The sequence below is a fragment of the Aquarana catesbeiana genome, linkage group LG02 (assembly GCF_042186555.1).
Source record: "Aquarana catesbeiana isolate 2022-GZ linkage group LG02, ASM4218655v1, whole genome shotgun sequence".
NCBI classification, from domain to species: Eukaryota; Metazoa; Chordata; class Amphibia; order Anura; family Ranidae; genus Aquarana; species Aquarana catesbeiana.
The window spans coordinates 656,557,875-656,573,204 of record NC_133325.1 but is presented as its reverse complement, the minus strand read 5'-3'; the positions used below and the strand labels follow the sequence as shown (position 1 = coordinate 656,573,204).

Here is a 15,330-nt window from a genome sequence, read left to right as displayed (position 1 = left end):
TGGTGTAACTTACATTGATGTCTTCTCTCCTCGGCGCCGGAACGAAAAGACCAGCTCGAGGAGGGATGACATCACTTCCTCTCCCTCTGTTTACTTTACAGAGGAAGGATTTTCCTTCGCCGGGAGCGATCGGGAGGGGGTGGCCACGAATGGATGGCCTCCCCCTCACCTCTCATCGCCCGCGAACAAATCCGATCGGTACAGGTACGTGATTCTGCCTGCCCGTGCCATTCTGCAGACGTACATCGGCATGAGGCGGTCGGCAAGTGGTTAAGGGACCAAAAGTAATGGGACAATTGGCTGCTCAGCTGTTCCATGGCCAGGTGTGTGTTATTCCCTCATTATCCCATTTACAAGGAGCAGTTAAAAAGTCCAGAGTTCATTTCAAGTGTGCTATTTGCATTTGGAATCTGTTGCTGTCAACTCTCAATATGATATGATATAAGAGCTGTCACTATCAGTGAAGCAAGCCATCATTAGGCTGAAAAAACAAAACAAACCCATCAGAGAGATAGCAAAAACATTAGGTGTGGCCAAATTAACTGTTTGGAACATCCTTAAAAAGAAAGAACGCACCGGTGAGCTCAGTAACACCAAAAGACCTGGAAGACCATGGAAAACAACTGTGGTGGATGACCAAAGAATTCTTTCCCTGGTGAAGAAAACACCCTTCACAACAGTTGGCCAGATCAAGAACACTCTCCAGGAGGTAGGTGTATGTGTGTCAAAGTCAACAATCAAGAGAAGACTTCACCAGAGTGAATACAGAGGGTTCACCACAAAATGTAAACCATTGGTGAGCCTCAAAAACAGTAAGGCCTGATTAGTGTTTGCCAAACAACATCTAAAAAAGTCTTCAAAGTTCTGGAACAACATCCCATGGACAGATGAGACCAAGATCAACTTGTACCAGAGTGATGGGAAGAGAAGAGTATGGAGAAGAAAAGGAACTGTTCATGATCCAAAGCATACCATCTCATCAGTGAAGCATGGTGGTGGTAGTGTCATGGTGTGGGCATGTATGGCTGCCAATGGAACTGGTTCTCTTGTATTTATTGATGATGTGACTGCTGACAAAAGCAGCAGGATGAATTCTGAAGTGTTTCGGGCAATATTATCTGCTCATATTCAGCAAAATGCTTCAGAACTCATTGGACGGCGCTTCACAGTGCAGATAGACAATGACCCAAAGCATACTGCGAAAGCAACCAAAGAGTTTTTTAAGGGAAAGAAGTGGAATGTTATGCAATGGCCAAGTCAATCACCTGACCTGAATCCGATTGAGCATGCATTTCACTTGCTGAAGTCAAAACTGAAGGGAAAATGCCCCAAGAACAAGCAGGAACTGAAGACAGTTGCAGTAGAGGCCTGGCAGAGCATCACCAGGGATGAAACCCAGTGTCTGGTGATGTCTATGCATTCCAGACTTCAGGCTGTAATTGACTGCAAAGGATTTGCAACCAAGTATTAAAAAGTGAGAGTTTGATGAATGATTGTTAATCTGTCCCATTACTTTTGGCCCCAAAAAAGTGGGAGGCACGTATACAAACGGTTGTAATTCCTACACCGTTCACCTGATTTGGATGTAAATACCCTCAAATAAAAGCTGAAAGTCTGCAGTTAAACCACATTGTGTTCATTTGTCCAGGAACACCAGGAGGAGGAGTTGTTTTTCCAAGGCATCCTGAGAGATATAATCACAGGCGTGTGTGACTCTGTAGTGGGGTCAACTTTTGGAGGTGAGCAGGCATTCCAGCTAGAGGTGGTGGTCACTGAAGTCACTGGAAATGTGACTTGGGTTGTGGCAACCCCTTACCTCCCCATGCACGTCCGTGTACTTTGACTGAGTGATGTCCTGATGTTATTGGAAGCCTGAATACAAGGTCCTGTATAACACCTGGTTGCTTGTCATCTGCCACGTCAACAGAGGGAGGTTCCAACACCTGCTGGTTATCTGGCCCTTGGTCTATCTACGAGCTTATTGAGCTTACTATCTGGTAAGCATGCATTCTTAAAGGTGGAGGATCACTGCAAGGGGTGTCGTTTTCATTTTCCACTTTTAGACACTGATCCCTATGAAGAACTAATTGGGGACTCTTCCTATCCTTTAGAAGATTTCTTCTTTGGTTCTGGGACTTTTTTATTTATGGTTCACTATCTTGTGCTTTTGACACTTTTGTGATTTTTATTTATAATATTCATTGTTCACTATTGATTTGTGTGCTATTCAATTTAGTTTTCGAGGATTCACATATACTCCCATAATCAATTGGGCGTCTTTCTATATATGCCCTAATATATGTTATGAGGGTTTAGCGCAGTTTTTTCTTTGTTTTTGTTCCACTATTGTGTATTGCACATTTGAACTGCAGCTCTTGTTAGTTTTATTTTAGCGCAGTGTTTTTTGTTTCACATTTATTATCCATCTTGAAGTCGCTATACTACCTCATTTGCAGGTATACAGAGATGGTATATGATAAATGCTAACATTGCTTGACAGAAACTGTAATTTGTTTGTTTCTCTGTATGTTTACTTGTCTACTTATTCTTGACATTTATGATAAATTTCAATAAAAGCCTATTGAACGAAAAAATGCACCACTTTTACACTGTGGTGTAATGAATGAACCAAATTCAAAATAAAATACAGACAGTTCATATCGTATGAAAGTGGTGCTAATTAAGCTCAACTCTCTTTTGGTGTACAGAGAGACAATGGTGCAGACAAATTTAGTGAAAATGTCTTGTGTGCATTCTAAAAAAGAGGCAGTGTGCAAATTCAAATACACGTTCTAGATACTGTAGGTACTGTACATAAATTTGGTGCACACTGCACCACTTTTAGAACGCACTCAAGAAACTTGTGCAAAATCTTAGGGGCAATGTCTGCCCCTAAGTGAGGGTAAGCCTATTATATTGCCATCCTAACCTGAATAGGACAGCAGTGTTCAAAAGTATAAAATGCTTGCCATCTTTCATTGCCCTTGTACTGCTCAATACTCTGATGACCTAGTTGTACTGCTGACTGGCAGAATACAGTATGTTGTTGATGGCTATGAATACATAAATATACATGCCCATATACAGTACATAGGAGGGCAGTAAGCCATATAGCCTTAATCTAACTTCCCCGTTGACTGTGAGAATGTTCTTTTAACAGTGCTCAAAAGAGAAGAGATGTAGTCAAACGTTTCTGGAATTGTTTATTAGGATATGGGGCATCTCCCTATTTGCTGAGATGCCAGCACACATCTTCACTGTGTTCTTTGTAGCCAGATGCTTGTGGATGTAATCTCAGGCTTATATGGTGCTAAGAGTGCCAGCATCTCAGGTTTCAAGGATCTAGCTTTTCAGAGGTTCATCATTAATATTTGTTCTAAAGGCTGAAGATTTTTTATCTTAATTTAATGCATTCTCTGTGCAGCTCCCCCAGCCCCTCGCCTTATACTTACCTGAGACCAATCTCAATCCAGTGCTGTGCACGACAGCAGAGGCTCTCTCCACTCTCTTCCTCCCCATAGGCTCACAATGGCTCCTACTGCAGTTATTTACAGCCAGTGAGGAAAGAGCAGAGGGCGGGTCCGAGCCACGCTCTGTGTGCCAATGGACATACAGAGCATGGCTCAGGAGCAAGCTCACAGGAGTGCCCCCATAGCAAGCAGCTTGCTATGGTGGGCACTGGGTAGTGGGGAGGAACCAGGAGCGATGGTGGGATACTCGAGAAGAGGTGGTTCGGGGCTGCTCTGTGCAAAGCTATTGCACAGAGCAGGTAAATATAACGTTTGTTAATTTAAAAAAAAATACAGGTTTACAATCACTTTAAATGTCCTTGTTTACACAGCCCATTAAAGCCGCACAGCCATGCACATTAAAAAAAACGTAGCTTCAAGCAATGTTTTCTGTGTTCCTGTATTATAATTCAGTACAGTTTGCTGCATAAAACACCTCTGAAATATGCAAGATAATTCTGTTGTTTAATGCAAATTTATGTCAAAAGCAAGAGCAAACCAAATGACTAACAACAGTGTAAATAAATATTTTCTAATAATCATTTGAAACTGATTCTTTTCTGAGTTGCAGAAAACTGGCCAAGCATTTTATGAAGCCAGCTTAATGATCTGGAAACATTTTCAGTTTGACATGAACAAGAATACCTAATGTATTGCTCATTGTTGAGCCTGACCAGAATTTCTTCATTAATTACCTCATCCGTCTGACTGTCAGCATCAGCTCTATGTTATCATTGTCTCATTAGGCTTTGTGTCCAATTGATAATTTGATCAAGATAATTTGAGAACAACATATACAAAACACATGGAAACCTCTGACTATGAACATATTACTACCTGACTACCTTATTGTTCAGTCACATTTCATAAATTGTTACATTTGTTTATGACCTCTGTTACAAATGTAAATCATTGGCACGTATTCTTGATTCAGACTATGGTATGGAATTCAGAACTCAGAACACTTGCAACTTGAAGATATTCTTCACTTAATAAAAAAGAAAAGGGCTCATATTTCCCCCAATGGAGGGCAGGGAAGTCCACTTTACACAGCCCTCAGTATTTGACGCATTGCAGAACACTTTGAAGTCCACATCCCTCACCCTTAAAGGTACAAACTGAACCCTGCCAAGGAATTTTGTTTTTCATTCTATCACTGCTTGAGTACATCAGATCATCACTATGTATAATCTCCTAGTTGTTGTTAAATGGGTGCTTTGGAAATGCTTAATACTGAGCCTGTGATTCGAGCCAGTCTAATTATGCATACCCCTGATGCAATCTCATTATCCATGCTGATCACTCAGAAAGAAAATGATTAACTCCCCTGCTTAACCTCCACTGTAGTCTATTAAGAAACATCATATCCAGAGAGATGTATTTCTCAGGGAATAAAGCTATACAACACAGTATAATTAGCAAGAAGCTGTAGCCCTGCCCACAGGTCAGCTTAAAGTCCTGTGTAATCAGGTAAAAGGATAAGCATTTCACAATGCAGTTAAACATATATTTGGTCAGCAGTTCACCGACTTCCTACGTACCCACCCATGAATAAATGAGAAGTATAACTAAACAAGAACGAGGAAACTACTGACTACACATATGATGTCACGGAAATAACAGCCACATTCCATATCAGAGTTTTCAAGAATTCTGACTTATACAAATTTGCCTCACAGCACATAAAATACTGAAGGTTATATACACTGTCATCCACGCAAATGCAGTTCAGTTCCATTTGTTTGGTGGTCTAGGATTCTGATTCACCAAATATTCATTGGAGTCGTTTTTAAACTATTATTAGAATCCTTTATCATAAATAAGTGCAACTTCCATCAAATTTTTTCAGCGTAGAGTAAGGAAGCATTCTTTTTTTATAAATTGTATTTCTTTGAATGTACCCGGTTGAAAGATTTGCCTTACTTTCAGTGAGGTCCCTTGGGGCCAGATATTGGGGCAAACAGACAAAAATAAAAACTTGCATACCATTTTAAATTTTGTTAATGCTGCATACACACATAAAATTGTCCAATCATGCCTGATGGCTGGTAAAATCTAGACTGACATAATAATGATCTATGACAAAATTGATGCCATTAACAATGACTGTTTGGAAACCTTATAAAAAAAAGCCTGGTGATTCTGGAGGGATAAAATAATATTCAGGGTCTGCCAGATTCTCTATGATATTAGGAAAAGATGCCTGGACCCATTTCTGAGTTTCATAATGCCCTGTTCTTTAACAACAAATGATACATCTCATTTGCTGTATCACAAATATGCTAGTGTTAACTGGCTGGAAAATTTGTAGGCTCATCTCCAATTCATCTCATGTTCGTTTCTTGTTATGCATTTCATTTGTTATATCACAGTCTGTACTCTCCTTGAAAACATATTAGCCCCCTGCATGGGGATATAAGTCTCTACAGTCGATAGTTGATATAAAGGTTGATAAAATAATTGGAGCTAAAACTTTAGAAAGGAAAACTTTGAATTAACACTGGAGACACACAAACTACCTGCGTGAGGCTCTAATATGTATTCTTTAGTATTTTAAAGTAGCTCTCTTAAAGTTGAGTTGAATTAATAAGAAGAAGAGATCAGATTTAGGACCAATTCCAATTACTGTAAGGCTATTGAGTTGCCCTAAACATTCTGACATAGTTGCTGAGAAACCCACCTTGGTGAGATAGGTCGCAGGTTGTATATCTGACATAGAGCTAGAATCAGATGCAGAGGCCAGTGTTACAGGTCCTGCTCTGGTAAATGTGTATACTATTCAGGAGATGCTCATCAGTGTGCCACAAGTAGTTGCATGCTTGCTACAAGGCTACAACATGCAGTCTGATAACACGATGAACCTGTCTTACCTTTCCACATCGCTTTGCCCTTCATGGTTGGCATACTACAGGAGGGATCTTAAGGGTCTGGGAACCATAGGAATGAATCACAGCCCTGGACCTATATAGCACCCTGCGGCTAACTACACTCCGTGTTGAGGTGAGCACCCAAACAAGACCCAGTGCCCATAACAACATTACAGCGTGGGGTCTGGGTATGGTTTCCAAGGTATTACTAAGGTTGCACTGTTCCATACTGCTTTCTCTGTTATAGTAGAGGGCAGTGAAGAGCTGATTAAAGAATTCAAAACAAACAAAAACTAGTTAGGTATTGAATCATCTTTATAAAGGAGATGAGATCTAACACTTTCAGCAAACTAGCAAAAAACTGAGGTCTCACAGAGTGGGGTAGGAAAATAGCAGTATGCTCAAGAAGGCTTGTCCAAAAGCTTTGTCAGTGTCCAATCACATGAAGGTAGCAGTCTAGAATCCAGGATCTATGAATATCTAGCGTGTGCACTGTACTGTTCAATAAGATAAAATGTTTGGTTTTACATAAACATTAACTTGACTTTCTGACTTGCAATATTTCCTGAATGGTCTTTAGCAGTTTACTTATTGATTTTACCTTATTAGGCAATTCACTTATACATTTCAAGAATTTGTTCTTTAGCAGCTGCCTAAGTTTGGTATTGTGTGAGCCATTTTTGTGTCTATGTGTTAGATGACCAGTACACAAATTGAAATGCCACTCTTTAAAGCAGCCCTTGTCAACCCTTTCAACACAGAGGAGCCCTTGAAATAACTTTCCAGTCTCAGGAACCCCTGCTAAAAAATTACTATATCTACAGCTCATGATACATTAGTGTGATGGTCATTGGGAAGAATTCCCCCCTTATAGATAGCTAAAAAGGTCAATGGCGTCAGTGGGAACTTATCTGTGAGGCAGAAATTGCTCATTGCTGAAGGACCCCTAGCAACCTCTGGAGGAACCCTGGTTTAAAGAGTTCATAGAGAGGTCAGTGACAAAATATGTCTATCGAAAAGAAAAAAAACAGAAGTACTTACTCACGGACTCGCACAGTGTGAGAGTGCTCAGCACAGGATGGAGTGATGGAAACAGACAACCCACGTCTGCCATCTGATGCAGGAAGAGATACAAGAGTCACTATATGCGGTGATCGAGAGACTGGAGAGTCAATCACTGGAGTCAATGAGATTTGATAGTAGCATGGTCCACTGTAACAAACATGAGAAACACATATTGTTATTTGTCTTCTTTACACATGTATTTCAACTGAATATTTGACTCTTTTCTTGAGTTCAGCTTTAAATCCCCTTGCTTTATTTGTTTTATCTTTAAATATAAATGTTATGTGAATACCTTATGTTTTAAGAAGAAATGCTGTACTTAAAGTGTATCTAAATCCAGGAAAAGAAATTAAATATATTGCAGCTTGCCAATCTGTGCCAATATGTGGTGGCTGCGTTAGTTTTCTTTTTTCAGTCTTTTTCCCCTTTATTTTCAACTGGTGATTAGGGATAGGCCGAACACCCCCCTGTTCGGTTCGCATCCAGAACATGCAAACAGGCAAAAAAATTGTTCGAACACACGAACACCGTTAAAGTCTATGGAACATGAACATGAAAAATCAAAAGTGCTAATTTTAAAGGTTAATATGCAAGTTATTGTCATAAAAAGTGTTTGGGGACCTGGGTCCTGCCCCAGGGGACATGTATCAATGCAAAAAAAAAGTTTTAAAAATGGCTGTTTTTTCAGGAGCAGTGATTTTAATAATGCTTAAAGTGAAACAATAAAAGTGAAATATTCCTTTAAATTTCATACCTGGGGGGTGTCTATAGTATGCCTGTAAAGTAGCGCATGTGTCCCATGTTTATAACAGTCTGAGAGCAAAATGACATTTCTAAAGGAAAAAAAGTAATTTAAAAGTGCTAGCGCTAGTGCCGGCTATTAATGAATTGTCGGTCCCGACAATACACATAAAAGTCATTGAAAAAAAAAATGCGTGGGGGTCCCCCAAAATTCCATTACCAGGCCCTTCAGGTCTGGTATGGATATTAAGGGGAACTCCACGCCAAATGGCGTAGGATTCCCCCCAAAAATCCATACCAGACCCTTATCCGCGCACGCAACCTGGCAGGCCGCAGGAAAAGAGGGGGGGGGGGACGAGAGAGCGCCCCCACCCTGAACCATGCCAGGCCACATGCCCTCAACATGGGGAAGATGTCCCATGTTGATGGGGACAAGGGCCTCATCCCCACAACCCTTGAACGGTGGTTGTGGGGGTCTTCGGGCGGGGGGCTTATTGGAATCTGGAAGCACCCTTTAACAAAGGAGACACCCAGATCCCCCCCCATGTGAATTAGTAAGGGGTACATTGTACCCCTACCATTTCACAAAAAGAAAGTATCATATAATACATGAGATATCGTATAATACATGAGATTTTTCACTCCAGCAGTATATAATGAGTTTGGACATTGTAGAGAAATGTTAACTAATGCATTACAATTTAATTACACCCATTCGATTTTAGATGACTAAAATGAGTTTTAGTAGACTAAAATGTCCTGGAAATTTTAGTCAACTAAAACGTAGGACATTTTAGTCGACTTAAATGTACTGGAGAGTTAGTCGACTAAATACGACTAAAACTAAAACAATTGCAGAAGACTAAAATTAATTTTAGTTTTAGTCCAAATACCATTTTAGTCCTAAGACTAAAAGTAAAACGAAATTTGCTGCCAAAATTAACACTGGGAGCTAGTTCAATGCCGATGGCGGAGGCGGGACTGTGTATGTGACTGCCAACTGAGAGCCGAGTAAACAGGAGATGACGGATCAGTGATTTCCTGCGAGAGATGAGAGATGGTGAGCTGCATTGATGGGGGAGATGGGCGCCGATCAGGCTGCAGATGGACGCAGATCAGGCTGCACTGAAGCTGCAGATGGGCAAAGATTAGGCTGCACTGAGGCTGCAGATGGGCACTAATCAGGCTGCATTGAAGCTCACTGACCTTTATTTTGCTTCAAAGTGGTTTATTTAAAAAAAAGTTTTTTTTCCTTCTTAAATTGAGGTGCGTGTTATACGCCGATAAATACGGATTATTGTGAAAATGACATGAAAATATCTTCTGTTTTAGCAATGCAACTGGTTTCTTTTACAGAATTTTAGTACAATCGCTTTTGTTTTTATTTTTTTTTGTCTCCTATTATTTCCGGAATGGATATTATTTCCATGTACAACAAAGTAACATTTAAAACCAGTCCAGTAGGTTGTCTTTAGCCCCCAAAATAAAATGTTTTCTGTCTTACCAGTACAATTTGGACCTTTCTACTAGAGCATATGTCTCTCCATCACCAATGAAAGAGGTACATCGTGAACACAAGAAACATTCTGGATGATACTTGTGCTCTCCCGCTACCTGTAAAAAAACAAAAATATAATTTGATTAAAATACTGCACAAGAAGCATTAATTTCTGAGGACAACTTTTAGTCTAGGTTCACACTATGAACTGTGTTGTGTATGTGAATCGCACAAGAATCGCACCACATTCCCATGCCATTCACATGCGGTTCAGTGTGGTGCGATTTGAGCCCATTTATTTTGAATGGGCTCAAATCGAACCACAGTGCAGGTACCTTTTTTGGAGCTGCACCGAAACCGCATCGCATGGTGGTTTTGTACCATGCAATCCAGTGTGAGCAAACTGCACTGTAACTGAGATGCGTTTGGGGTGTATTTAACTTTGTATTGACACCCAACACCGGATCGCAAACACTGTGCAATTTATATGAAATATACAGGGATTGCTGCGTTTCCCACACTGCATGTGTAAAACATGGGTTATAGTGTTTCGGAATTGCGGGCAGAATCACGCAATTCTGCCTGAGTCTCCAGAATCCCAGCGTTTGCGCTGGCATTATTTCTTCAGGGCACCCCAAACGTATAGGTGATTCTCCCACGTCATGCAAAAAAAACACACAAAGATTGCACCAAAAAAAAGCAGCACCAAATGTGCCTGGCTCAGTGCCAAAATTTGGTACTTGGGCTTCCGTGGTGCATTTTTGAAAAGGAGGAAGGCCCATTCAAAATGAATGATGTCGCTCCAAAATCGTGCAAAAAAAGGTGACGCTGCAGCCTCTCTCTGTGTCGCTCAGGTGTGAACTTAGACTAACAGACATGTTATGAAATAAAATGTTTTAGATACCATTAGCACAGGGAAGGACTCAAACTCTTTGGCCTTGGGGGCAGATACAACTGACTAGTCGTTTCATGGTAAAAACAGATCTCTGTGAGTTAAAAAAAGTGTACAATGGAAAGTGTGTCATGGTGTCTTACTGATTGGTGTGCGTAGGAAAGGGTGAGTGTTCCCAACAGCTATGGTTTATTGTGACAGGCATTTTCACATAAGTTTCTTTTGCAGCTCTCAGCATTCAGTCACTTGACATCTCAGAGCTGCAAAAGCAGTTGCCGCTGAGAGACTTCTCTTTGTCAGGCGTGGTGATCACAGATCTGAACAGCGAGCAGGTAGCGATCATATGCAGCATGTGTCACTGACTGTTCGTTCTGCTCTGAGTAATGTCTGAATGTATCTCCAACCAAGGCCACCAGTCCAACATATCTTATTAGCACATGACCCCTACCTCCCTCAGCCAAGTTCTCCCCTGCAGTAGCATTAATAAGCTGTAGTAAATTTAGCATTGTCTTGATAAAATGTATTATTTTTATCTCATACACTGCTTCATATTAAAAAAAAATATACATATGACAAGGCTGACAATACAACCATGGTTTCTGAAAAAGATTTGCATGTACTTGACATTGACACAGTATTAATGAGCCTTCTGAATTTCCGCTGAGAGGCTTGAGGCTTTATGCTCCTGGGCCGCCTCCAATAAATATGCAAAATCCAGTTTTAAATTGGCAAAATGAGTAACCATCTACATTTGCATGCTTTTATGGTTCAGCTTGCAGCGTTTGGAAGTAAAATACTATGTACATGAAAGATCTGGGTCTGTATTAACATCCTACTTCTGTTAATTTCGGGTACCAACTAGCATTTACACAAATTGCAACTCAAACCAACATAATGCCTCTGCCTCCATTCCCTTCATTAAAAACTTGTTTTCTACTGCATTGAAACCACTTTTGAGCCTTTAGCATAGGGAATGCTACAACTCGCAATCACAACAACACACAGAAACAAGAAGTATATATGTACCGTATATACTTGAGTATAAGCCGAGTTTGTCAGCACAATTTTTTGTGCTGAAAATGCCGCCCTTGGCTTATACTCGAGTCAAGCACTTTTCTGCAGCAGAGAATGACATTTTCCAAACTGATTTTGGGGCCCTGTATCTCTGGGCCACTTGGTGCTAGGAACCCCAAATTTGGTGTGCAAACCAAGTGGAACTAGCACTACAACATATCCAAGCTGGGGTTCCTAGCACCAAGTGGCCCCGAGATACGGGGGCCCCAAAGTCGGTTTGGAAAATGTCAAGCACTTTTCTGCAGCAGAGAATGACATTTTCCGAACCGACTTTGGGGCCCCGTATCTCGGGGCCACTTAGTGCTAGGATATGTTGTAGTGCTAGTTCCACTTGGTTTGCACACCAAATTTGGGCTTCCTAGCACCAAGTGGCCCTGAGATACGGGGCCCCCAATTCGGTCAACTGTGTCCAATTGCAGCAATGTCATTTCAGGACCCTTTGGGTCCAGAGACCCCAAATTTTGGCTGCAGCTAGGGGGCATCTAGGAACCCTTAACTACCGAGTCTGAAGTTCGGGGGACCTATGGCTGCAAATGGGCACAGTGAGGCTGCAAATGGGCATTGTTGACCCTCTTTTCCACTTACAGTAGCTGCGCATTTCTCACCCTAGGCTTATACTCGAGTCAATAAGTTTTCCCAGTTTTTTGTGGTAAAATTTGATGTCTCGGCTTATATTCGGGTTGGCTTATACTCGAGTATATATGGTAAGACCTTTGGGAGGTGGCAGTTGATTTTTACTGTACGTACCATTACTAGTCCTTTAGTGATATGCTCTAAGCAACCCTGACACATGCCACCAAACCGTGCCCAGTAGTGCTTTTTACAGAATAGTCTTCCATCCTTTTCATAGTACCGATGGGACAAAGACACACCACAGTCACTGCATCTGTAAAAGAGGAATCATATCACTATTAAAATAAGCAAATAAACATAAATATGATTAAAGTAATGCATTCTATGCATTATGATAAAAAATACCATTCTGTGTGCAGCAGCCCCCTTAGCCCACCTAATACTTACTTAAGCCCCATCTAGATCCAGCGATGTTGCCGCAGTGTCTCGGCTGCCCGGGACACCCTCCTCATTGGCTGAGACAGCAGTGCGACACCATTGGCTCCCGCTGCTGTCAATCAAAGTCAGTTAGCTAATGAGGAGAGAAAGGGGGCAGGGCTGGCAGCAGCTCCGTGTCTGAATGGACACACAGAGCTTTGGCTTGGTTTGGGTGTCCCCACAGCAAGCTGCTTGCTGTGGGAGGAATTAAACAGGAAGGAGGGGCCAGGCGCATCGAAGAGGGACCAGAGAAGATGAGGATCGAGGCTGCTCTGTCCAAAACCATTACACAGAGCAGATAAGTATAACATGCATGTTATTTTTAACTAAAAAAAAACAAGACTTAGTATCACTTTAACTTTTTTTATAAGAGTAATTTTTTAAATTAAAAAAATAATAATGTTCCAAGAAAGTACCACTATCTGACAACTATGGTAAAAACGTATACCATAGTCCTATAGACAGATCTATCAATCATGACCAGTGTCATTTATTGCTGAATTTTGAAGTACACCTGTCATGACAGAGCTGGCTGGCTGCTTGTGTGTGATCTAATACTTCTGAGTTAAAGACAAAGAGGGGGAGATTTACTAAAACTGGAGCACTCAGAATCTGGTGTAGCTGTGCATGGTAGCCAAACAGCTTCTAACTATACTGAACAGAAAGCCGCTCCAGGTGAGCACATTAGCCATCCATCCACAGCATAGCCGGGGTTTAGATGAAGGGGCATCCAGCTCGTCTGCAGATACACAATCAAAAGAAATCCGGTATTCGCCTCAACACTTCACCTTTATTGATCCTTCATGCAAAAGACAGCACAGACAGTGTGGGGTACATTAAAAGTGGACATGTTTCGTGCTGTAACTAGCGCTTACTCATAACTCAAACTAGGTTAAAAGTGCTAGTAATAGCGCACATCGTGTGAACTTTTACTGTGCCCCGCACTGTCTGTGATGTCTTTTGCATGAAGGAACAATAAAGGTGAAGTGTTGAGGCGAATACCGGATTTCTTTTGATTGTGAGCTTCTAACTTCAGCTTGTTCAATTAAGCTTTGACAATAAAACCTGGAAACTGGTTGGTTTCTATGCAGAGCTGCACCAGATTTGGACTCTCCAGTTTGAGTAAATCAACCCCAGAATGTCTTAGGCTGGATTCACACCTATGCATTTTTAGTGCTTTTTGCATTTTGCAGATTTGCACTACAGAACATGTTCCATAGGAAACCATGTTAAATGGACTGTAGTGCAAACCTGCAAAATGCAAAAAGCACTAAAAATACATAGGTGTGAATCGAGCCTAAAGCTTAGGCATCGGTACAACAACCAGCAGTTCAAAAAGACCAGTTCAGCAATGGCAACCAAAATATTTCTCTTGGGACAGATTTCCTTAAAGAAGATCTAGAATTTTTTTTACAGTTTTGTCCCCTATGTACATGTAGTATTTTGTCCCATGTTTAAATTCTAACTAGTTATGAGTACTGACCTTCCTGCCGATCAGACAACAGCTATGAAGATGGCTGACCTAAATACGGGCGACTAGACATACACAACAATAAGATGTATATTTTGGGGCTTTCCCATCTTATGGACAGCATTTAAAATTTGCCCAACCAGCAGGACATAGCGACAGCATTAATGTGCATATTCCACTAAACTTATGGTAAAAATGTATTAAAACGTAGTACGATTTAGTAAATGCATGCTTCTGAAACTGCAGTTCCTTATACCAGACACTAGATGGTGCCTATTGTATGTAACACTGCTCCAAATTTGGCAATCCTGCCCACAACAGGGGGTAGACTGTAGAACTGTCACTTTTCACCTCTGCCAAATAAAGGACCCCTCATCTATGAACCCTGTGTATATATGCTATAGTGTATATCATTGTTCTCTAAATATCAGAATCTAAACAATTCCTTGTTTTTAAAAAAGATAAATGCCAAAAAACAAAAACAAATCACACAATTAAAATATACTGGTTAAAAGGAAGGCTTGCTGCAAACCACACCAATGCAGAAATTTTCACACTTGCTATACACCGATTATTTTTGTTTTTTAGAAGGCTGAAAGAATTTGGCCTGGGTGACAGGTAACATCAAGATGTACTTTAGCTGCTTGATATATTCTGGAATATCAAGCCTAAGATTTCCTAATTAAAATGTATTCCTGAGCTCTGTATGTTTGATTACATGCAACAAAATGTAACACGTGAAACCAGTCACTCTGCTACTAATGCATTCCAGAACTCTGTAACTGTTCTAAAATTACACATATCAATAAATGTACCTTCATTTGTAATCTACTTTAGTCATAGAAAACACAGATACATTGCAGGGTCAGTAGAAGGGCACTAGTTGTATTCTGCTTCCTGCATCACAGTAAAGCCAGGTTCGCACTATTGCCACATGCGGCTCACAGCAGGGGTCCGGTGCATCCCCGTTCACTGTTTTAGGTGCGATGTCAGCACAAATTTTTGGGCAGAATTCAGACCTGAAACAGACAAAAAGACGTACAGGACTCCTGTGCAAATTCACACCAGCGCCGCAGCCAAAATATGTGAACCGCGTCCATAGAGAGCTGGTCACAATCTCCTACCATGTGAATTGGATGTGGGGAAACCCACATCCAATTCAC

At 41.0% G+C, this 15,330-nt stretch overlaps 1 protein-coding gene across 2 annotated transcripts in view; it reads right to left on the bottom strand.

The window, feature by feature from the left end:
• The window catches only part of LIMK1 (LIM domain kinase 1), a 213,222-nt gene that overhangs the window by 63,265 nt on the left and 134,627 nt on the right, over positions 1–15,330 (bottom strand). For both annotated transcript variants that reach the window (XM_073616568.1, XM_073616569.1), the window contains 3 exons: positions 12,394–12,532; positions 9,687–9,796; positions 7,418–7,588 (listed from right to left, as the gene is read on the bottom strand). In XM_073616568.1, the coding sequence (XP_073472669.1) occupies positions 7,418–7,588; positions 9,687–9,796; positions 12,394–12,532 (420 nt within the window). The remainder of the gene's footprint in view (positions 1–7,417; positions 7,589–9,686; positions 9,797–12,393; positions 12,533–15,330) is intronic.